The 24,902-nt window shown below is 36.5% G+C and overlaps 1 protein-coding gene and 1 non-coding gene across 3 annotated transcripts in view; one reads left to right on the top strand and one right to left on the bottom strand.

The window, feature by feature from the left end:
- DHX9 (DExH-box helicase 9) overlaps positions 1-24,902 on the top strand; it is a 41,779-nt gene that overhangs the window by 12,758 nt on the left and 4,119 nt on the right. Inside the window, exons 5-26 of one of the 2 annotated variants that reach the window (XM_011361203.2) lie at positions 337-485; positions 1,880-2,010; positions 2,843-2,889; positions 4,820-4,956; positions 5,287-5,376; positions 5,477-5,638; positions 5,781-5,858; positions 6,401-6,592; positions 10,520-10,661; positions 11,038-11,120; positions 12,653-12,809; positions 14,947-15,047; positions 16,172-16,385; positions 16,567-16,661; positions 16,956-17,029; positions 18,187-18,339; positions 20,254-20,414; positions 21,161-21,272; positions 21,848-22,009; positions 22,118-22,245; positions 23,800-24,029; positions 24,211-24,326. In XM_011361203.2, coding sequence (XP_011359505.1) covers positions 2,859-2,889; positions 4,820-4,956; positions 5,287-5,376; positions 5,477-5,638; positions 5,781-5,858; positions 6,401-6,592; positions 10,520-10,661; positions 11,038-11,120; positions 12,653-12,809; positions 14,947-15,047; positions 16,172-16,385; positions 16,567-16,661; positions 16,956-17,029; positions 18,187-18,339; positions 20,254-20,414; positions 21,161-21,272; positions 21,848-22,009; positions 22,118-22,245; positions 23,800-24,029; positions 24,211-24,326 — 2,618 coding nt within the window. In that variant the 5' untranslated portion in view covers positions 337-485; positions 1,880-2,010; positions 2,843-2,858. The remainder of the gene's footprint in view (positions 1-336; positions 486-1,879; positions 2,011-2,842; positions 2,890-4,819; positions 4,957-5,286; positions 5,377-5,476; positions 5,639-5,780; positions 5,859-6,400; positions 6,593-10,519; positions 10,662-11,037; positions 11,121-12,652; positions 12,810-14,946; positions 15,048-16,171; positions 16,386-16,566; positions 16,662-16,955; positions 17,030-18,186; positions 18,340-20,253; positions 20,415-21,160; positions 21,273-21,847; positions 22,010-22,117; positions 22,246-23,799; positions 24,030-24,210; positions 24,327-24,902) is intronic. The other variant, XM_011361202.2, reaches the window with a different exon arrangement.
- Positions 3,014-3,132, bottom strand: LOC111740558. Its single transcript, XR_002780648.1, has one exon. It is a non-coding gene; the product is annotated as a 5S ribosomal RNA (ribosomal RNA).

The raw sequence follows: 24,902 nt of genomic DNA, 5'->3' as shown, positions 1-24,902 counted from the left end.
CTACTTTGTAAGAAATAGTTATCTCAGTAAAGCTCATTTATGAGTACTCACTGTAAAAATTCCTACTTCATATAGTTAATGTGGCAAAATCACACAAAAAAGTTTGTCAAAAGTTTCTTAGGAACAATTTAAATACAGTACATTCACTAATAGCTTATTTATGCAATAGGGCCATCAGATACAATATAAACTAATTTTGGCAAATTTCAATTAAGATTAGAAACTATTAAAAGCAGCTTTTGCATTTTAAAGGATGGTTTAAAAAGTATCGTTATAAATTTGTGTGCCGTAAATATTCATAAATTAGTGCAAATTTAATTTTCATTGATTCAACAGACTCTAGAATCAGAAGAAGTGGATTTAAATGCTGGGCTTCACGGGAACTGGACCTTGGAAAATGCTAAGGCTCGTCTAAACCAATATTTCCAAAAAGAAAAGATCCAAGGAGAATATAAGTACACCCAAGTGGGTCCTGATCACAACAGGTTTGCTTGTTTCCCTCTTTCCCGTCGACAGTAAGTTAGGGTTGCTGTGGATATTCATTGTTCTGTTTTTGTACACATTTGGTTCAGTTTGTAGATTAGCATTGAATTATAAAAAGAAGATACATTTCCACAAGAAAAATTGTCATTGATTGGTAATGTGTGCAGCTTTTCATGGTTTTCACTTATGAATATGATTTTAGCTGTGTAAGAAGGTCTGCAACTGTGCAAAAATCTGCTGTTTGTGTTGTAGATTTTTATCTGAAAAGCAAAAAATCATAGCCATGAGTGGTGGTTTGTCCATAATTAAGCTAAAAATCAGTCGGAAGTGGTGAGTTTATTTACTGTGGTGGTGTTAGAGGCAGTCATACTGACTATTTCTTTAATGGGTGAAGTTAGACACTAAAGATTCTCAGAGGTAGATTACATTGCACCGAGATCCAAATTTTCCTTCAGCTTTGAAAGTTGCCAACTCTCAAGTTCATTCTGTTGAAGTTTTAAGGCCTCTTGTAAAGCTGAACAGCCTCAGTCTTTGTGAGTTAAGTTAGCCTGCTTTTATTCTGTTAAATTTATAAAACTGAAAATAAAGGGAGGTTTTGGTAACAGTGACAGTATGTTTCTCAGCCTGCTTGCTGTTCTTCCTGAGAGCATTCCAGGGTGTAGTAATTATTACTCCCAGGAAGGCTCATGTGGATTAGACTCTACTGGGGGCACTGTATTTTTATTGGTAGGGAGGGGAGATTATAATGGAAACCTTCTGGATGATTTAATTTGCAGTCCTTATATGAAATAAATTATTCAAAATACATTAAAAATATTTTCCTTGAAAATCAAAGTGTTCTCCCTTGGATGCGTCTAGCAACCTTAAAATAATTATTACCAAAATAAAACTTTGACACTGTGGTCAAAGCGATGTTCAGAGCATGGTTCCCCCTGATTTCCCCTGTGTTGTTTAATCCTGAATTCTCAAAATACTTAATTCTGATGTCAGCCTTTTAAAAATCCTCAGCGGATGTAAAGGAAAGATACAGTTGTTGAGGATTTTTCTTTAATATTTTGTCTTTCTGAACTGATTAGGCTTGGTAGCGCTTGGTGGCTTTAAGAACAGTTAGATGACTTAAGTGTGCCCTGCAGCTTGTTGTGAACGCATTTTGATGTCAGTATCTTACTGACTTCTGATATAAGGAATTGAAGAATTCAGGATATGATAAGGGAGGCAGAGACAGTCGGGGGGGCCAGGACAGCATTGCTCCCAGTATGTCCTTTATTTAAAGGCATGACAGACAGCAACACCAGAGGTCTGTGTTCATACACACATGTGCTGCTGCTTAGGCTGAACTAAGCAATCACATGGGAAACTGTTGTAAACTGATTTCTGGTGTCGCTGTTCCCCCTAGGTGGAAGAGAATTGAGATTGACTTTAAGCCTGGCTGAGAAACATACTGGCATCGGTGTCATTAATGAAAGGGTGGATGTTGTTCCCCTGAAAGTCAGTGGCCTTTGATCCCTGAAGCCGCTGTGCCTGAAGGTCAGTTCTTTCACAAGAGGTATAGGAAGGATCTAACATTAATTTTTTTCTTAAGCCTCACCAAACCTTTTGTTCACAGCACAAAGTCAGTGTGACAATGTACCTGAGCAGTGGGAGGATCAGAAAGCATAGTTTTCAAAGGACAGTTTTTCCCTTGGTAAAATCTGAATTATTCCCTAGAATCTGCTAGCAATTTTAGCTATAATTTTCAAAAATACTTTGTTCTCCAAAGTATTTAAGTCGATGTGATATAAATAAGCTAAATTTCTTGTCAAGGCTTGCTTCCAACTATAGGCAGATACTCCTGCCTCAGGAGCCACCGGTACATGCTTAGTGTTTATATGTCCCTGTGTATGTGTGCATGCATGCATACAGTTAGCTTATCTTAACAGGTTGCAGTCATTAGTGGGTGGCCCATGCAGAGGAATCTTAAAATAGTCACAACTATAATTTTAAGAGCTTTGGTCCTATTTTATTTCTTGGCCCCAAGCTAAGTGAAAAATTCCTTTTTGTTGAATTCGTTCTAGCTATTCAGAGTACAACCTTTGGAAAAAGAGTAAGAGTAAGTAAGTATAGAATGTAAAACCCTAACATTTTCTTTTCATGAAAAATTGGCTCATCAACTTTGGTTATATTAGTCTTGTGCCATGTTGTACATTTGAAGTTTATATACGTTATTCTATAATTGAACAGAAGTAAATGTTTATTTTTTTATTTATATTTTTCGCTGTTATTTACCTGAGCAGTTGGAAAACCTGCCTGATTTGGGAGTCCTAGATTTAGTACTTTCTAACATTTAAATTCATAACCTTGTTTGTATATGTTGTTACAGGAGCTTTATTGCAGAAATGACCATTTACATCAAGCAACTGGGCAGAAGTAAGTGTTATGCTCCCCTCATATTCTGAGTCTTGTTTAGTAGAGTAATAATCACATTAGAGTCTTGAGCTACAGATACATAGCTTTATTTTATTTATTTGTTTGTTTGTTTATTCTTTCTTAACTCCTACAGCACCTGATATTCCTAAGTGGTCTCCCATCCAAGTACTAACCAGGCCCAACCCTGCTTAGCTTCCGAGATCAGACGAGATCGGGCACGTTCAGGGTGGCATGGCCGTAGACCACATAAGCTTTATTAATTGAAAGAATGTATGATATAAGGTAGCATCTTGGGTATTTTAGAATATTAGTACTTATATGAATTAGAGGGCCCAGTTTCCCAATTCGCATGTGAAAAAAAGGTGATGCTGGTGTTATATTTCAAAGGGTAAGAGATGGTAAGCTACTTAGGCGTCTGCCAGTGGCAGCGAACTTTAAAACATTTTTTATTTTTCTCCATAAAAGTTTCAGTTTAAGTAAAACTAGCTAAGTGAAATTTTTAAAAGAGTAAATTGGACGATAGAGTGGATGTATATAGCATTTAAAAGTCATAGAGTCAAGAAGAAAAGTTGAGAAAGTTAACCTGAGGAAACAAAGAATAGATTGGGGTTATTTATAAAGGAAGTAAGAAGGCAAAGATGTGATGCGTTTTATTCTTACCCGGTAAGTTTACAGCAGTGTGTTGTGCTCCAGTGATAATGAACCACCTCTGTGTACCTGTTTTGTTACAGGTTTTGTGACTTTGAATAAATGACACTTTATATCACTGGGATGCAGTTAATTGAGAGAAATGGCCTACGAGTCTTTCCAGCTTGGGAATTCTCCAATTAACATTGATGTTTTACATTTTGTATATGAAGGACTTTCCTGATAAGAGTGAAACTTTTGAATTGAATGAATCACCAGGAGACGATTTTGAATTTTTTATTCTAGACTTTAACAATAAGTTATTTTAATTGAGAGGGTAGGATGTTAAGGGAAGAGGATAAAGGTAGTCCAGCTTCTGTCAGCCATTATCTGACCGTCAAAATTAGACTGAATTGGCTAGTTAGGCAGAAAGGCATCTGTGCCTGTCCCTTCATGCTTTATATCATCTCTCCTAAAGCTGAAGGATATTGAAGGAGAGGAAACTTTATATTACAGTTTAAGAGTATGAGTAGCTACTAGCTTTAGTCTAATAGTGTCAGGATCAGCAAACTACAGCCCTCTGGGCAAATACAGCCCACTGTCTGTTTTATAAAGAAAGCTTTATTGAAACACAGACTCATTTGTTTATGTCAGGGGATAGCAAACTTTTGTAAATATTTTCAAGTTTTATTGGTCACGTATCACACACTTATTTTTGTCATATTTGTACAACTCTAAAAACATAAAAACCATTTTTATTTCCTGGGCCTATAGTTTGTCAAACCCTAGTAAAGTATTGTCTGGATGCTTTCAAGTTTTAAAGCCAAAGTTGAATAGTTGTGACAGATCATGTAGTCTGTAAAGACTAAAATATTTATTACCTGACTTTTTATAGAAGAAGATTGCTAACCCCTGGTCTGCATAACCACTTTGGATCTATTTTTCTTCCTTTGTTTTGCTTTTTTGACTCTTTGCTTTTCAATAGTTAAACTATATTTTCTTCCTGTTTTAATGTTAAATGATTTTAATGATGACAACTTTTATTGAAATAGGTTATTTGCTTTTATAGTGATGGTTTATATGTGTCTAGTGTCAGCCCATAATCAAAATGGTTGGTTACTTAGTTGATAAGCTATTATGGAATTGCTTTTGATTAGCAGTTAGAATGAAAAAGAACTTAGACCCCATGACTTACTCTATATTTGGGGGGTTTTTAGTACCTAAGCCTCTAGTTGCTTATGAAATAAGATGTTTCTTTACGAGTTACTCTTCTGTCTTTGATAATCCCGACCTTAACTTATAGGGATTTTTGCACGTGAACATGGATCAAATAAAAAACTGGCAGCACAGTCCTGTGCCCTGTCACTTGTCAGACAGCTCTACCATCTTGGAGTGATTGAAGCGTACTCTGGACTTACAAAGAAGAAAGAAGGAGAGACAGTGAGTCTTTAGTCTTAGTGGCCCAGAGAAATACTGTAAAAGTCAGTTTAGCTCTTGTTTAGTAACTGGTTAAAGAAGTTTAATTTATAGTTCTAGGAGTCTTACCTTAAGAAATGGAAATGATCTCACTAATTATCTGTGTCTGGCCAGTGCTATGTGCATAGTGGGCAGTAGTTGAAATAATTCTTTCGAGGAAAGGAACTAACTCCTTGTTGGCTTTGGGAATATCGTAGACCTGACGTTGACCACATATTCTTGACCCTGCTATAGTAAATTGAGTGGTGCTCGTATGTATGTTGCACGATTTATATGGTCATCCTTTCTCTGTAGGTGGAGCCTTACAAAGTCAACCTCTCTCAAGATTTAGAGCATCAGCTGCAAAACATCATTCAAGAGCTAAATCTTGAGATCATGCCCCCAGTAAGCATACAGTTATTTAGTACACTTTTGTGTGGAAATTCTCTAGTCAGACAAGCAACTGGTATTGGTTTTTGGTTTGTTTTTCTTTTTTAAAAAATAGCCTGATGATCCTTCTGTGCCTGTTGTACTCAACCTTGGCAAATTGGCTCACTTTGAGCCATCTCAGCGACAAAGCCAAATGGGTGTGGTTCCTTGGTCACCTCCTCAATCCAACTGGAATCCTTGGACTAGCAGCAACATCGATGAGGGGCCCCTGGCTTATGTGAGTGCAACACTATTTTTGAGATCAGACTCTTGTATTTCACTTTTGGGTCTATTTCATTAGGATGTCTAGGTAAGAAAACGGATTCAGTTTGAAGATTAGTTATGTGCTTTTGTTTGACTATTGTCTGCCCATTTTACAGGCTACTCCAGAACAAATAAGCAGGGATCTCAAGAATGAATTAATGTACCAGTTGGATCAGGATCATGATTTGCAAGCTGTAAGTCTTTGAAGTAGATAGACATATGGTGCCCAGAGCTTCAGAACTTTCTAGGTATGGGCCAAAGGATAGCGAATAATATATTTTGCCCTTTTTAGGAAGGTAGATCAAAAATTTACCAAACTGCTTTCTTAGTTACTGCCAGGTGTCGTGGTCTTGAGTTACAGGCCTAGGATTCTTAGTTAATGTAGGTGGGGAGATTTGGGGTAATAACTCTTTTGGTGATTTTCAGGGTTTTTTTCCCCAAATACAACAACATTAAAATATTAGAAGAAAGGGAATGTACATGGAATGTTCAGGGAGAAAGGAGGGAAATATGGTGTGGACAAGGCTACTAGATAGATTCTTTAGAAATTTAGTGAGAAGGGGCAATTCTATTAGAGATACAGATACATACATCCTTTTATGAAAAGTATATTTTGAGTACTAAGCCAGTGGAAAGGAATAAATTTTTATAGAGATGGCAAACTTTTTTAGCATTGCTTCTAATGTATGTACTGGTAGAAACTCGACTGAGGTGTAACTGAGGTTTTTTAATATAGATTTTGCAGGAGAGAGAGTTACTGCCTGTGAAGAAATTTGAAAGTGAAATCCTGGAAGCAATTAGTCAAAATTCAGTTGTCATTATCCGAGGTGCTACTGGATGTGGTAAAACCACACAAGTTCCTCAGTTTATCCTAGATGACTTCATCCAGAATGACCGAGCAGCAGAGTGTAATATTGTAGTTACTCAGGTAAGTAGTAAGCCAGCTTACTAGGTGTGTGTCTGGTGTGGATAGAGTTCGAAGGTGGAAATACCTAGAGGCAGGATCAATCCTAATTCTTTGATCAACTTGCCTTTGTAGCCGCATAAGGTTCTGAACATGGTAGGGCATTAGGCCCCTTAACATTTAAAATAAAACATAACAAAAACTTAAGTCTTATTTTAATCAATGTCCTTCACTGATAAGCTAAACTGAACCATATGGGGGATTCTTTTTCTTTGGGCTCGAGGGAGTCTTTGAGCCTAGAATCAAACATACTAAGAGTACTTTCTCTTTGAGTTCACATCCAGATCTTGGTCTTCTTTGTCTTATCACCTAATAATATTCAGTGAAAACTAGTCAGAGGAGAATAGGCAAGGCTGGCAAAACGGGTAATGGTTGACTTTTACCAAGTGCTTAGTGCATGCCGTCGTTTCGGAAGATAGCCGTCCCTCATGTAAAATAAACCCAGAACTCAGAAAACAGAAAATGGAGCCAGATATGTTTTGTGATATCTGATGCCTTAGAAATCATTTTATTGCAGCCTAGTTTTATAACCATGTATTTAAATACCCAGATGAGAAATAGAGGTGCAGTTCTGGGACCTGTATCTCTTCCGTTAGACAGCTCTAAGATCAGAAATTATTACAGTTCTGGGTAAATGTCAAAAGGGAGTACATCAAAGAGGCAGATACTAGAATACTGCGGAAGAACAGTTTGAGACAGACTCTCGCCTGCCTGTGGTTGGGAAGTGTTGCCCAGTGTCTGGCACACACTGATCTCGGTGAGGACTCAGTAAATGGTACCTGTTTCAGTTAAAGTGAACACAGATGAGCTGTGAAAAAGGGAGTAAGACTGCCTGCTGCTAAGACCGGACTCCAGGCAAGAGCAGTAAGATTCTGTAGAGAAAACGAGATCAGCAGATAAATGCACTGAAAATGTAAAGAAAAGCTCTTATGCTGGAGGATAATTTGAAGTATTACATTGGAATGATTTAACATTATCCCTGGCTTCCATTACTTCTACTTTCTAGTTGCACTTAAATTGGTTATTGTGTTATTTTTAACACATTTAATAATCCAAATACAGCATAAAGCTACAATAAGCAAATAATTGAGGAAAAGATTAGATGGGGAGTAAAGAAAATTCATATTACATCCAAAGTCATTTCTATGAATTTAGGAAAAATAATTTCTGTGACTTTTTTTTTAATCAAAATGAAAAAAATCTCACTCTTGTTCTGAAGCACAAATAGTATGTGGCCATGGTATTTACTGTTATATAGATATTAATTATGGTTCTAGAGGTCTCCATAGTCTTGATTCTTCTTTATAGTTATTCGTAGAATATAGAATGTTTTAATATACTATAAAATAGCTAAAGGAGGAGCAGGTAAGCCATATGTGAGCAGTAGATCTGATGGCGTACATGGAAAATGAGGTTTTACTCGTGAAACTTGCCTCGTATGTACTCACTGTCAGACAGTATATAAAATAATGAAGCACCAACGAGCAAGGGAAAAGGGATAAATTATTTAAGAGATAAGTAGTAGAGCAACTTTTTAGGCTATCAGGTGGTATGTAGTTAAACATTTATTAGTAGTATTTTACATTGAGCAGTATTCTACACAAAATGCTTGTGAATATTTATAATGAGAATTAGATTTTTTAATTGCTTTTTTTTTCTGACTGTAAAAGTAATGGATAGCCATTGGGAAAAAAATGAGAAAACAGTAAATTTTGAAAGAAAGCAAATTCTTGTTCAGAATCCCACCATCCAGAAGGAATCATTTTCACTCTTGGTCTCCATCCTTTCAGGCTGCATGTGCATACACTACGTGCAGACCGTCTTAATCCTCTTTATGTAACAGTGGTGTATTAGAGCAACCACATAATTTTTTTAATGACTTCATAATCTTCCATTGTATGCATATGCCCTTATTCTTAAATAATGGAGCTTTTCGAAGATTGTTTCTAATATTTTAGTAGATATGTTGGGATGACATACTTGTATGTACATCTTCATACAGTCGTTTGGTTATTTTATTGGAATAAATTCCTAGACATGGAGTTACTGGATCAGAGGGTATGCATATTTTAACTTTCTGCACTTTGCCACACACCTCTCAGGAAAAATCACACCAATTTCCAGTCAAATTAACTATGAATGAAAAAATGCTTCTCTTTTTAGTACGTATCTTAAATGTTTTTTTGTTTGTTTTAAAATCAGGGCTGTTGCAGCTGGAATTTGGTATGTCAGAGAAACATACAAAATAAGAGGAGGAGATTGCGGGGACATTTATTTCTTTGCTGTTCGAATAGCCTTGATATTTGCTGTTCACACTCAAGTTAATTTAGCTGATAGGGCTCTGAAGACGGTTGTTTTAGCACCTCATGTTAATTTGTAACACCTATCATGGATGGCGTCCTTGAGTCTCTTAAGACAGTTGTGTGGGGAGCAGTAGAGTTAACTAATATAGATATGACTTAGAGAGTATTCCATATCCTGCCCATATTCATTTTAGATCTGAGGCTGGAAACTACAAAGGTGGTTTCTGAAAGTAGCCCCAAGGTGATTTAAAAGCGACCCCTAAGTATTGAGTGACATACAGACAAACATCAGAAGAGTCCGATACCATACTAGGTAGATTCTTCTAGAAGCCAGCTATTAAGTAGAAATGCTGAAAACTGTAGTGGTCAGTAAAAGCTAGGCTAGTTCAGGAAGTTAGGGCACATAAACCAGATAGAATGTTCAAAAAGGCATTTTTTTGACTCCTTGTCTTTGTGGACAGGATAAACATGAATAGGTAATTATACACTTACTGTACTTATTAATGGTCCCATACGCTGATGGATTCTTGTATTAGTATATAGAAATTAATAGATCATGTTTTGTATTCAAAGGATATTGATAGTTCTAGTGAAGTTACTGTTTTTTTTGTTGTTGTTTTAAGATTGTATCAGCCTTTGATTTCTTAATCATCTCATGACCTGGAATATCTTCATATAGGTACTTAATACGAAACAAAAAAAAAATTTCAAGCTAGGAATTGAAATACAACCTGTCAAGAACTTTTTGACAAATCAAATTCAAGGCAATTTAGAAGCATTCAGTCTTTATAAGTCTTCATGTACCTCCGTAGCTATATGTTTAGGACATAACATCTTCCAAGTAAATACCGTTTTGTGTACTTAAAAGAAATGGAACACTTTCAGAAAAGTTTTCGGAAAAATCAAGGTCTAACACTTAAAGCATTAACCAATAGCATTCCCCTAAGGGTTGAGCATATGTATGGCTGGAAACAATAATATACACTTAGTTTTCCCTGCTATGTAAACTCATCAAACAGGAGTGATTTCATTCAGTTTCTTATCTCTTAACACCTTCTGTGGCACCTGATACAAATATGCAATGAATGCTTGCTTTGAGTTAATAAATGAATGCAAGGTGGCCACGGTAGATATGGCAGAGAAGGAGATCGTTCGCCTTCCTAATACCCATACATCTCACTTACATTATTTTGTAAACATGTGCCTTCCCTGTTGTAGGCAGTTAAAAGAACAAGCTCCCCACATGTGCTCTGCCCCCTCCCTTATTGGAAAATCACTGAGTATCATTAAGAGTTTAGGCAAATGGTGAAGAAATTGTATTGTCTGTAAAAACCGTGGAATAACTTTGTATACAAAGTGAAAAACAGCATTTTTTAAGTGTCTACCATTACCATTAAGCGGTAAGTTTTGTGTCCGATTCTTTAAAAAATAAATTTCACAGCTTCCTAAAGATATCATTACTATTATTGCTTCTGTTGATTACTGAGCTAGCAGTAGGACAGATTTACTACAATAATTTAATAACCCTGATAAACAAGTGTAACTATAATTTTTTAGCTTTTAAATCATTTTTTCTTTCTTGTCTCAGCCAAGGAGAATCAGTGCAGTTTCTGTGGCAGAGCGCGTTGCGTATGAGAGAGGAGAAGAGCCTGGGAAAAGCTGTGGCTATAGTGTTCGGTTTGAGTCTATACTTCCCCGCCCTCATGCCAGTATAATGTTTTGTACTGTAGGTCAGTAATGTGCTTTATTTTGGTCTTTCATTTGAGCTTATATTTATAGTGTTGTTTTTGAAGAAAACTCGTTAACAGCACGGAATGGCTGGAAATAATAAATCAAGGAGCCAGTTTCAGAATTCTTGTTTGACTAGAACTTTGAGTAGTTTTTTCCTTCATGGAAAGCATTATGTACCTGCTGGTTGTTGTAGCTTAGAGAAAATGAATTAGCTTAAGTTACTAGAGTTAAATCTTGCAAATATGATGCTGAGGTTATATTCATTGAAGCATAGTTGATTGTCTAGAAAATTATTTCTCTGCATTTTTCTATCTTCCCTAACTTAAGTCAGCATAGAAACTCATCTCCAGCTGTTACTCTGATTTTCTTTTCAAGGTGTGCTCCTAAGAAAATTAGAAGCAGGCATTCGAGGAATCAGTCATGTAATTGTAGATGAAATACATGAAAGAGACATAAATGTAAGTAACTTGAGCATCATGGTAAGGTACTAATGTTAATATTCTGAGTAAAAAGAAATCAAAATAGAATCTCTGTTTTTCTTTTCCCACCGTTTACATCTATGAAAACCATGAACTTGAGCCATTAAGGTGTTGGACACCATTTTTTTTACTGAGCCTAGTAAATCTTTTTTTCCTTGTTAAAATCACAGAGTTCTAAAAGTAAAGACCTCTTACTGTAAATGAAGCATAATTGCAGTGATCAGTAAGAGCTATCATGATTGAACAATTGAACTAATGACTCATGACTATGAATAGCTGATGGAATTTTAAAATCAGGTTTTCTTTGAATTGGAGGTTTATCTGTGATAAGTTTTATAATTTTTAGATGTCATATGATTAACAATGTCTTTTGAAAGTTTGCAGCTCTAATCTTTTCAGATGTTAATGATGATCATGCCAGAACTAGGGAGAAACTAGAATTTATCTCGCATCTTTCCCTCTTTTGGTACTTGGCAAAGCTTGAATAGAATTTATTATATAATTAATAATTTGAAGATTGATATCATAAAGTAATGATTTGTTTTTATACCACTGTTTTACATATCCAAAGAAAGGCATCAGCGATTGGGCAGTATGTCATTCAAATTGTCACCAGCTTTTATTACTGAAAACATTTGTTAGAGTTCTTCCTCCACAAGATACTTTTATAGCTATTGTTGTTAATCATTTTTAGTTTTGGCAAATCTTTGATCTTTATGATTGAGCTAAAGCAAATAAAAAGTTTGGATGATTTATCAGTTGATTTTTTAAATCAGAAATTGAACTGTAAATGTCAGATAAAATTTTTCCTCTTTTTGTCATATGAATAAATTTTAGCAGTACTCTAGTATATGAAAAAGGAAATCCCAAAAGATTACATAAAATAAACATTCCCATAAAGTCAGAAATAAGTAAATTAAAAAAAACATATATATATATACACACACACACACACACACACACATATATATATGCTAACATTTTTAAGTATTCGTATACATGAAATGAAGCTATATGAAGAAAATATAAACAAGATTCGGAATGGTGGTTATCTCTACTTGGTGGGGAGGCAGTGCTGGACGAGAGGGCCACACTGCCAGAGAAAAGTTGTGCCAAAGTTCTAGCTTTCGTGTTCTTTGATGGGTTGATGGATACTTTGCAATATTAAATAATAAATGTCTTGGCCATTATTTTGTTTGAATAAACCATTTTAGAGATTAACTTGATAGGTGATTACATAACTGATTTTTGGCTCATCATGAATTTCCCCTTTTTTAATTTTCTCTTCCCTTCCCTTGCCTACCTGAATAGCACTCATTTTTAATCCTCAGAGATATTAGGCTACAACTATTACTGTATCTCACCATAACCCTTAATTTTAGGCTTCTACACACCACCTAAGAAACTGAATTTCACTGATATTTTACAGCCGTTTAACAAAGCTTTTTTGTGTAGCTCATTAGCATGGACTTCTTATGTAATTGTGTGTGTGTGTGTTTGTGTTTTAATAGACAGACTTCCTTTTGGTCGTGCTGCGTGATGTGGTTCAGGCTTATCCTGAAGTCCGCATTGTTCTCATGTCTGCTACTATTGATACCAGCATGTTCTGTGAATATTTCTTCAGTTGCCCCATCATCGAAGTTTATGGGAGGACTTACCCAGTTCAAGGTAAATGTTGTGGGGGTGGGGTGGGAGGGTGAATATCTTTTGTGCTCCTTGGGAGCATAATTAATCAATTTCTTAATTCTGGAGATTAATAAAATGTTCTTTATAGTTTAAAAGACATTGAAATTGAAAATACAGGCCAAATTAGAGTATCAAATAATATCATAGCATTTTCAGGGTTTTAATCAAGCAGTAGTGAGTACAGTCTTAGGCGCAAGAACACGTTTTATCGACTGCTAGTGGAGTTTGTGTATCCAGTAAATTTCCTGCCCTTTATTTATAGCCAGACTTAACTCTTAAAATTATATACAGTCAGATGTAAATTGGTATAGTCTATAAATGATCTTCGGAAATACGGTTAAAAGTTTAAGCAGCCAGGGTCAAATTAACCAGAGAATCTTAGACCCAGAGCAGGCAGATTTTTAAAATGAGATCAAGGTGAGTGTTTCAAGAACAACTATTTCTAATAACTATAAGTAATTCTTTAAAAAATTTTGTTATCACCATTTTCTAGCAGCTTGAGTGAAAAAAAAAAAAAGAATCATGGCACAGTCTAATTGAGGGCATGAAAATCAGGTAAAATGTTTTCAGCTTAGATAGGAAATGATGAATGGCTATTTCAGGGTGCTAAGTTTTAAAATTCTAAAGTTAAGAGTAGCTCTGGAATAAAAGCCAGTGCAGTTTTAGCTCACGGGAGTACTAAAACTGCTTTAAAAGCATACTGGGATTGAAAAAAACAAATATATGAATGAACAATGGTAGGAGCCAGGCTTACTGTTGGTGGGAGAGGAAGGCTTGAATGAACCATGTGGTACTGGATTACAGTTGGAGACATCACTAAGTAACTAGTATATATTCGTTTATATACAAATGGTTAGTTACAGAAATAGAGAGATGTATGACTACATGGATTAACATAAATATATATTTTCTAGCTCTGCTGAGTGGTCTTTGAAGCATTTGACATCCCAGTAGCAAGAAACATGCCAACACTCAGATCTTATTTCCAATACTATTTTCCAGTTAAAGAACCAGATGTCCTGGGAGAAATGGCTGATTCTAAGGTTAAGGCAGGGAATATAAAAGATGAGCCTGGACTATCTTGTAGTGCTAGGAAATAAGGAAGTGCTTTAAAACAAAACAGTGATGGAGACAAAGGGACTTAAGAGCTACCCTGAAAGAGCTCTCAGTGCTTACAGCTGGAATAGTTTGAGCAAAAAAATAAAATAACATTGTATTGGATTATAACCCTCAGTATAAATAAATACCCAGGAATCTGTATGGGAGTTAAATAAGTAAATGGATAATAAAGACATTTTTCATAAGAAGAATAATAAAAAATATGTCGATACTCTCCCTCAAAAAGGTGAGGCTTAACTCCCTTCTCTTGAGTTGCTGTGCTCAATGACTCGTTCCCAAAGAGTAGAGTCTGGAAAGGGGGAAACGAGAGTAACTTGACAGTGTAGTAATTTGATAAATAACATCTTAGGTGATCAAGATGAACATCATCAGTGATGAGCCATGTTAATAGTATGTACCCCGGATATAATGTGATGAGAATGGCACTTTGGCACTCTTAGGGCTCAAAGGGTACATGTTCAGATTATGAGACCCTTCTGGGCCCATCAGAGAACCTCAGGAGCATAATCAGCAGATGTTGCAACCTTTGCATCAAGGCCCTTCTTCAGAGAAATAACTGAAAGGAACCCATTTTATATGTACATCCTAATAGAGGAAGGATGGACTATGGTATGTTATTGTATCAATGTTATTTTTACATATAGCTCCCACACCATGAGAGAGTACAACATAGTACATGTGCACAATAGGCATTTTATGAATGTCTGATTGAACATGTGTATAGGGGATGCCCTGACTGGCTTTGTAGGAACATGTGTAAGAGATACCTCACCCTTCTTTAAGGTCCACGAGATGATTGGGAAAAGAGGTTATTGCCACTGGAATCAAACACTGAGTTTGATTGGGAAAAGAGGTTATTGCCACTGGAATTTCTTGGTAGTTGTGAAGAATCAAATTGATAGGTATTAAGGTAATTTTGAATTTTGAAGTAGAAAATGGGTTTTAAAGGTTGCTCCATTCTGAAAGCTGGTAGAACTTACCTAACTGGTTGTCCTGGCAGAATATTTTTTGGAAGACTGTATTCAGATGACCCACTTTGTTCCTCCACCAAAGGACAAGAAGAAGAAGGATAAGGACGATGATGGCGGTGAGGATGATGATGTAAGTGAATTTCAAAAACGAATTTTCATTATGGGCAAATTGTTACCAAGAAGAGAATGGATTTTAGTAAAAACATGCAATGAGTTAGAATTACAGAAAACTTGTTTAAGAACTGACTATAATGCCTATCTTTGAATTAATTGATATATGTTACTCCAAAGGATTGCATGTTCAGCCTCAAGCTCTTTACATATCATGAGTTAAATCATCTCTGGCATAAAAGTCAAAGAAAAAGAAGAGAAAAGAGTAAGCAGTTTAAAGGCCACACGTGGTTAGAGATAGATCCATTTTATGAGGCTTTGCTACCCAAAGTGTTTTCTGTGGTCCACACACCCGGGAAGCTGTTAGAAAGGCAGACTCTTGTGCCCCACCCCCCATACACTAAATCTACCTTTTATCAAGATGTCCATATACAATATGGAACTGGAAATGTGAAAAGAATGAGCAATATAAGACAACCAGCGATGCAGAATTTGATAGGAAATAACCTGGGATTGGATATTTTTAATCAGAAACCTGAGAAAAAGACCCATTGTAACAGCTTTGTTTCTCATTGCTGAAGGCTTTTTTTGTTATTGATTCTAAGGCACATGTTTTGGGAAATACCACCTTATTTCAGAGATAGTTGAAAGTGATCAAATATCCTGCCTGCAGGACGCTTATTTAAGAATTAAAAGACTTCGTATTTGCGACGAGCTTGGGAATTACACAGGGAGGTATTGTATATAGATAAAGTAATTACATGGTGATTGATACAGAGGATCATAGGAGCAGTTTATTAATCAGTGAGGAAAATGTTTTTGAAAAACCATGAGTTTATAGTAATAAGGGAAAAAAATACTCAGTAGAAGGAGTCATTAGAAGTTTCAGAGTCAAATATAAGAGTTTGCTTGAATTTTAGTCATGTCCTATGGGAAGTATTGGTCACTAGAAAAATGAAGTATGTCAATGTGCAATAGGTTCTACAGTTTTGGAAATTAACATCCTTCTGTATACCTGAGACGACTAATCAACTAGAATTAACACGGTAATTAGGTGTCATTTGGATGTTCACAACAAATCTAAGAAGCTTATGAGCTGTAGAAATTGAGACTGTTCAGAATATGTCTCCCTATGTTTTGCAGGCAAATTGCAACCTGATCTGTGGTGATGAATACGGTCCAGAAACAAAGATGAGCATGGCTCAACTGAATGAAAAAGAAACTCCTTTTGAACTCATTGAGGCTCTGCTGAAGTACATTGAGACCCTCAATGTCCCTGGAGCCGTATTGGTCTTTTTGCCCGGTTGGAATTTGATTTACACCATGCAGAAGCATTTGGAGATGAATCCACATTTTGGTATGAGTCTTTGAATTCTCACATGTATGAGTATGAAAATAAATACTTTTGCTTGTGCCCTAGTCGATACATAAAAACAAAATTTAGTGTTGTGGCCATTTTTGAATAAAAATAAGCATAATGTAGAACAGTTTTAAACTAGGCTCCTATGTTAGACCCTAACTTTTCTATATTGTTATAGGAAGTCATAGGTATCAGATTCTACCTCTGCATTCTCAGATTCCTCGAGAAGAACAGCGTAAAGTATTTGATCCAGTACCGGGTGGAGTAACCAAGGTAAATAATGAACATTACAGTTATGGGGTTGGAAGTGACATAGATATTAAACAGATGTTACTGGCCTTCAAAGAGCTATCAAAAAAATTATAATCTGTCTGAATTGAGAAAAAATGGAGAAGTCTTCTCTTTTGGAGTTTAGTAGGTTTTATTATCCAGTCAGTATGCGAGTGATTTTTTTAAGACTTCTGTAATTCTGTTGTCATTTGTTACATAAGTAAATCAATCCTTTCAAGTATATAATAGGAAAATATTTTCTGATTTGTAATTTTCCTTAATATCGTTTCTCCACAGGTTATTTTGTCCACAAATATTGCTGAGACAAGCATTACCATAAATGATGTTGTTTATGTCATTGACTCCTGCAAGTAAGTTCCCAACGAACCTATTTGCTAGACTCTGTCTTTAGAATGTTTCACGTAGTATTTAGTATCACTTAACAATCAAAAACACCTTATTTTTAAATTCTTGTGTTCTCATTCCATCTAAATTATTATGCATCTTATACTAGGTTATAGGCTAATTAATCATTTCTCTTGGTGTTGATCATCATAAGTTAGTTATGGTAGGAAATGACAGAGCTTAACACTCGTAACTTCTTTGCCTTTGTCTGCTGGTGTTTTGCTCATTTTCCCTTGGGTGTTTCCATTGACTATTGCCATATGGTAGCATGCTGTTTGGTTCATAAAGATGATCAGTGTTTTGCACATGACAATATCCTACCTGTATAGGATACTCATTTAAAAATTAAAAGACTATATTCGGTATAAGATGAGCCTTGAAAATATACAGGGAGGCATTGTGTTTAGATAAAGTCATTGTATAGTAATTGATACACAGTCAAAATTTGATTCTCTCTGGCTGTCTTGTGCCTCATGTCTTCCCTGCATCGTCCCTCAACCTGATTGGCAATTGAAAAAGATTTGACACCACCCAGTTTAGAGAATGGTGAATAGTATGCAGCTCTTTTGTGCCAATTCCAGTCATTTAGTGCCAGCTGCCTGTGCGTGACATTGAAGGACCCTGGGGCTAGGGGTTCAGAAGGACCATGCAGGCACTCCTTGGTGAGGTCATGAGAAGTGCCACATATTCTGGTTCAGCATAACCTTTAGATCATAGATAGCATAGGAAACCTACAGAGCTAAACTAGACTTTGGAATAACACTGGCTTGAATGATTATCACTTACATTTATGTGCCAGATCATGTTTAAATGCTTTCCATTTATTGATTCACTTAATGTTTATAAATAAAACCACATGAGGTAGATGATAGTATGATGAGGAAAATGAGGCTCAGAATAGTAACTTTGCCAAAATATTCCAGCTGGTAAGTGGCACATGTCTGTTACATTGCCTTTTAGTAAGTTGACAGGAGAGTGCAGACTCAAATTCTTATTGGTCCTCCTCACAAATAGACATCACAAGTAGGCATGAATATCTGGAAATCACCACTTAGTGGAACTATAATAGTTATGTATTGGTAGCACATATGAGTCTTAGAATTAACTACTCTTTCCTATTTAGGCAGAAAGTAAAGCTTTTCACTGCTCACAACAATATGACCAACTATGCTACAGTATGGGCGTCCAAAACGAACCTCGAGCAGCGGAAAGGACGAGCTGGCCGTGTACGGCCTGGGTTCTGCTTTCACCTCTGTAGCCGAGCTCGTTTTGAGAAGTAAGGTCAATTCTGGAATAACGATGGAAGTTTTTGTTTGTTTGTTTGTCTTGTTTTTTGTTTTTAATGCCTACAGCACCTGGTCTTCCTAGGTGGTAGAAGTTTTTTTTTATCCCATTACATACCTCTTCTCTATCTCTGCCCTGCCATGAATTTGACAAATTCAGTACATAAATGCCTCCAGTTAAAGATTTTAGAGGAAACTTATTTCGGATAATGATATTGTGATAAGAATGAAAAGAGATCAGAAATCGTCGCTGGTGGCGTGTTTAATTTTGGTTTACTGTTCACTAATAACCTTTTATTTTTTAACATTTAATTAATTTTTTTTTCATTTTTTAATTACAGTTGACATTCAGTAATATTTTATATTAGTTCAGTTGTATACCGTAGTGGTTAGAAGTTTATGTAATTTACAAAGTAATACCCCCAATTGGTCTAGTACCCACCTGGCACCATACAGTTACTACAGTATCATTGACTGTATTCTCTATGCTGTAGTTCACGTGCCTGTGACTATTTTGTAACCACCAATTTGTACTTCTTAATCCTTTCACCCAATAACCTTTTAAAAGAAGAACATATGGACATTATTTTGGCTTCACATAGCTTTATCACTTTGGGTTACTGATACTTACGGAATGGTTAACTTTCTGAAAAATGTCAAAGTGATATTTTTGTATTTATAGAACTCTTTTTTTTTTTTCACTGTTAGCCATCACGTATCTCATATCCCCACGTGCTTGAGAAATAGAGGGCATTATTTGGATATGGAAACTAAAGTTTAAGAAGTATAGTTGACTTCTCCAGGACTGAAATCCAAGTCCGTTAATATAGGGCCTTCTGGGAATGTATGTGGATGAGACCTATTGGTTAAAAAAAAATTATCTCTGAATTTCAGATTTAAAATATGTATTTAGTTGTTTCTGGATATCTACGTGGCGTACATTAGCTTTAACTAGTAGTTAATAAAGGTAGACTTAGAGATTTTCTGTGTGTATGTTTATCACAATAAGTGTTATGGGACAGACAAATTCTGAAGAAAAACCAAAGAAGCTTTGATTTGCTTTTACACTGCTAACCTGCGGCTCCCAGGTAATTGTAAATATAGGTTTATTTTAGCGTCAGAGGTTAACTCAGGAGACTGCACGTTTGGATGATACTAATTCTTTTGAAAGGTTAGATTGTCCTTTGGGCTGAAGAAACAAGTACTGTACTCTAACATCTCAGAGTAAAGCAGTTACTAACCAATGATGCATGAGTAGGCGTATAATAAGGGATTTTTGTTCTTTTTTTTCTGTTGAATGAGAGATATGCTATATGCATTTATGTAAACCTGATTTAAGCCGACCTAAGTCTTGCCAGTAGTGTTGGAATCACCTATAAATTGTTCCCATGGATCTTCATCACGAATGGTTTATAGAGAATAAGCCTGAACTAGAAGTGTAGAGACCTGGGTTTTAATGCTGTTTGTGTAAAATGATCTCTAAGATCATTTCCCATGGCACTAAAATTATATGGACTTGGAAAGGGCGGAGGTTGTGGGGAAATAAATGTTCTTAGCCTGCATCTCCCTCAAAAGGTCTTGCTACCATTTTTAGCCCGTATTTTTTAGCAGAAGAGACCTGAAGAAGCAATAAGTAGGGGTAATAACTCTAGGGGTTTGAGATAATTTTTTCATTCTTCATTCCCCAGTTGAAAATGCCATCAGCTTATAAGTGTAGTCATAAGCCCCGACTCAGCCGGTTAAGAGAGTCTTCTCCAGAGAATTTTTAAATATAAAATGTTCTTTCATAATTGTAAAAAGATGAGAAAAGGGCAGTTCTATATCCCTGATTATCTCTGCAAAGATTTTTATTAAACTTGTATGTATACACAAGAGAGGATGGTTATTTTGTGCTTGTTTTCTCTTAGACTCGAAACCCACATGACACCAGAGATGTTCCGGACACCGTTGCATGAAATCGCTTTGAGCATAAAACTTCTGCGTTTGGGAGGAATTGGCCAATTCTTGGCCAAGGCAATTGAACCTCCACCTTTGGATGCTGTGATTGAAGCAGAGCACACTCTTAGAGGTACTTACAAATATACAGACCTACCTGACACATGTTAAGTATACCATCTGCCTTGTTCTGGCAAGTAACACTTAAATGAATTAAGATACAGTCCACAGGGCTGTGATGCTAAGGTTTCCAATGTCTTATGTGCTTAGTATGATCAATATTATAAAATGAGCAACACGAGGTAAGAAAGAGCTAATGTGAGTTTTACTTTGGAAAAGGCACGGTGTCATCTCTTAACCAATATTTAACAGTCAGAATATGAATCACTCATGATACCCAGAGTATTTTATGTGCATCTCTTAGAACACCTATTTTTTCTAATCACACTTTTGATTGAAGTGGCATAGTATAGTGGGAAAAAATAAGGACATTGGAGCCAAGGGATCTGAATTTGAATTTTGAACCTAGAACTCATTAACAGATGGCATCAGACTTGGGACATGTAGGTACTTACGCTGCTATTAATAGTTTTTACTCTATAGACCTCTCATGGGCCGTATTCACTGTATTCAGCTTTAAAACCTTCAAGGCCTAATTTTAGTGCCGTTTTCATATTAAGTGCTCCAGAATTTGGTTTGTTCTATTTCCGAGTGAAGAGAATTGTTGGCTATAGGCATGGTGCTGGCAGTTGGCTCGACAACTAATAGAAACTTAAGTGCACTATCCTAACCTTAATCTATAAAGAAACATTTCGTCTTTGCCTAGGTTAAAGGGGTGTTCAGTACTGTTTCTGCTCACAAAGAAATGTCTTCCCACAGAGCTTGATGCACTGGATTCCAATGATGAGTTGACTCCTCTGGGACGAATCCTAGCTAAACTCCCCATTGAGCCTCGTCTTGGCAAAATGATGATAATGGGGTGTATTTTCTAGTAAGTGCTTTGTTTTATTCTGATAGTTAAATGATAGAACAATTTCAGAATCTTATAGCCCTTCCCATGAAAACAGGATAGACATAGATAAAAGAGAAAACTAAATGTTCTTAAGTAGGGAAGTGGCGTACTTTAGATACTGGAAAAAGTATGAAATGAAAAGAACAGTTCCAGAAGATGGACACCTGGGCCCATCTTGTTGAGGGAGAGGACAGATTTCTCAGAAGTGCAGTTCCTCTCTTAAGTAGTTGTCCTTGAAAGAGAAACAGCATTAGGAAAACTGGTATATTTTATCAGGAAGTTTTGAAGATTTAAGAGATTTAGTAAGATGGGAGAGAATAGGAAAGGAAAAATATACACTACTTGGTCATAACTTACGGTAAATATGCATCCGAGCTCATTTTTTTCCTTTCTGCTTCAGGAGAGAGCAGCTGTGAAGTTATTTGATGAGCCAGTTTCAGTGCTAATAAAGCAGTATTGTAGCCAGTGAAGTCAGTGGCCCACAGTTGACAATACTGCTTGAGCTGCTGGAACAAGAATGTGATTGGGATTGAATTTTCCTGTCTTTGTTTCAGTGTGGGTGATGCTCTCTGTACCATCTCCGCTGCCACCTGCTTCCCAGAGCCTTTCATCAGTGAAGGAAAGCGACTGGGTTATATCCATCGAAATTTTGCTGGAAACAGATTTTCTGATCACGTGGCCCTTTTATCAGTATTCCAAGCGTGGGATGATGCTAGGTATGGGTTTGAAAGAGTTGCAAGATTTGGGGAACTGTCTCTAGTTTCTAATCTGTATCTACTTCTCTGGGCTTCGAGAAAGACGCTTATCATACCTCTTTATTTTAGAATGGGTGGAGAAGAAGCAGAGATACGTTTTTGTGAGCACAAAAGACTCAATATGGCTACACTGAGAATGACTTGGGAAGCCAAAGTTCAGCTCAAAGAGATTCTGATCAATTCTGGATTTCCAGAAGGTAAGACACGTATACTCTCAAGACATGTCTGAAGTGACGTTAATGTGCACACACGTTGACAATGCCGTGTATCTTTTATGTTCCCAGCTCTTAGTTCTTTGAACTGTATCAATTTTTCACATTAATTTAGTCTTTTAAAAAAGGAAGCAAAGGTTACGGTGCTCAAATTATAATGTAGTGTTCACAGATGATAATGGATGTTTTTAAAATTTTTGTTCTTTTGGGAGTTTTTAAAAATCTTTTGTGAAGAGCACTGGTTTAGCTTTCAGCACTCTGAGAGCAAGTAGTTCGTTGAATAACTTCAGATAGTGGTTTGCGAAGTGATTTGTCAGTCTGCCATGTGTTCATTTTTATATGTGAAGTAAGCTCTACCATGTTACATTTTAAGTGGCTTTAATTAAGGTTTAAGTGTGTGGACAGTTACAGAGGACTTTTATGATGTGTGACGTAGAACCAGTCCAGCTGTTCATCTTTTGATATGTAGTTGAGCTCTTGTACTTCTACATCTAGACTAAGAGACAAAGTTACTTCCTAAAGCAATGAGAACTTGAACACATAACCAAAAGTAGGACCTGTTAGATGAGAGACAGAGGTAGTTAGGCAGGATGGCAGATTTTAAAAGGATAAGATCTAAATTACCGGTCCCCAACCTTTCTGGCACCAGGGAGCGGTGCTCCTGTGAGAATCTAACGCCTAATGATCTGAAGTGGAGCAGAGGTGGTGATGCTAGCGCTGGGGAGTGGCTGCAAATGCAGATGAAGCTTCGCTCACTCACTGCTCACTTCCTGCTGTGTGGTCCAGTTTCCAACAGGCCACGGACTTGGGGACCCCTGATCTAAATAACTTAACAAAGTAATTCTCTTCTGTTGTAAGCTGACTAAATTTATAATTTTTTATTAAAATCAAAGGAGAAAAGAACCTTTTTTATGTGATAGAATCTTCACAACAATCCTGACCTGCAGATAATATTATCCCATTTTATAGATGAAGAGAGCGACATAGAAGTTTAAATTACTTGTCCACAACTCATTTAGTTCGGAGGTTTTAGGTCAGAACTCAGGTTTGTCTAGAAGGAGCTATATCCATGCTCTTAGCGCTTCACTGTCATATTTCCCAAACAGTGATGAAGTACTCATTGAGCATAGTCTGGTGAAAACATCAGCCTTGTTCCAGTGGGTTCCCATGGATCATCACTCCATCTTCTGGAGAAAGAACAGCTGTGTAAGGACCGCAGATGGAGTACTTCGACTGTGGTCCTGTCTGAGAATAGATGATTAATAAGGGATTTATTATTTTTTATAAGTAATCACTCCAAGCTTATGTTATGGTTGAACTTGTAAGAGAATACAATTTTAGTTTTCCTAGTGTAGATACTCAGCACAATTTCCCTTTGAACTTAATCTGCATGAAGAGTTCTGAGACAGGACGTTAGGCAAGTTATTTGAAAAAAGAAGATGAGAGAAGAATCAATTCTCCTAATTCTCTTAATAATTTACATACAGTGTAAAGATGAGCCAAGTAACTGATTTTTTTCTACCCCATTCCTCTTAACAGATTGTTTGTTGACACAAGTGTTTACTAACACTGGACCAGATAATAATTTGGATGTTGTTATCTCTCTTCTGGCCTTTGGTGTGTACCCCAATGTGTGTTATCATAAGGAAAAGAGAAAGATTCTCACCACCGAAGGGCGTAATGCACTTATCCACAAGTCATCTGTTAATTGTCCTTTTAGCAGCCAAGACATGAAGTACCCATCTCCCTTCTTTGTATTTGGTGAAAAGGTAAGAAAAGATTAGTTTAGAAAAGTTTACTTTGAAAATTCAAATTGTCTCAAATTGTCTTTACTTACTAATATGTGATGGCAACATGACTTAATTTTCAAATATGCTTCATCATCATTATGTCAGCTGATGGGCAGTTGGAATGGCAGCTCTTTTCTCTTTCCTCTTTCCCCACCTACAGATTCGAACCCGGGCCATCTCCGCTAAAGGCATGACTCTAGTCACTCCCCTGCAGCTGCTTCTCTTCGCCTCCAAGAAGGTCCAGTCAGATGGGCAGATTGTGCTCGTAGATGACTGGTACGGATTTTCAGATGTGAACTCCAAAGTGAATTCTTTAACTTGAGCTGTGATGAAATTTAGCTGCTGATCTAACTTAATTTGTGAAACAAACATGGCAAAATCGGTGGCACAATGAGATGCTTTATAACATTGTCTTCTCTTGGAGAGTAGTGTATCTTAGTAGTATAGTTCATACTTGGTAGTATGTCTTAAATTGACTATACCAGTAGAAGCAGATGCATCAGGCATCTACCGCCATGAATACTGCACTAAGGAATTAGAACCATGTTGGAGCTTGGGTACCACTTTCGTGTACTCTATACTTTGGTAAGAGATTAAGGGTAAGCATGTAGTAAGCATTTGGCAAAAATGGGATAGAGATTAATGAACAGTCAGTAGGCTCAGTCATAATCTTGAAAATTTGTAAAAATAATTTTGAGTCTCTTATTTTATTCTTTTATTGGATGCCGAGTGCTCCATGTTGCTGACAGTCATATTTTGTACTCTATACTTTGGTAAGAGATTAAGGGTAAGCATGTAGTAAGCATTTGGCAAAAATGGGATAGAGATTAATGAACAGTCAGTAGGCTCAGT

This window comes from Pteropus vampyrus, unplaced genomic scaffold, assembly GCF_000151845.1.
Source record: "Pteropus vampyrus isolate Shadow unplaced genomic scaffold, Pvam_2.0 Scaffold65, whole genome shotgun sequence".
NCBI classification, from domain to species: domain Eukaryota; kingdom Metazoa; phylum Chordata; class Mammalia; order Chiroptera; family Pteropodidae; genus Pteropus; species Pteropus vampyrus.
Note: the sequence above shows the minus strand (reverse complement) of the source record. Positions and strands in the feature narration are given on the sequence as shown.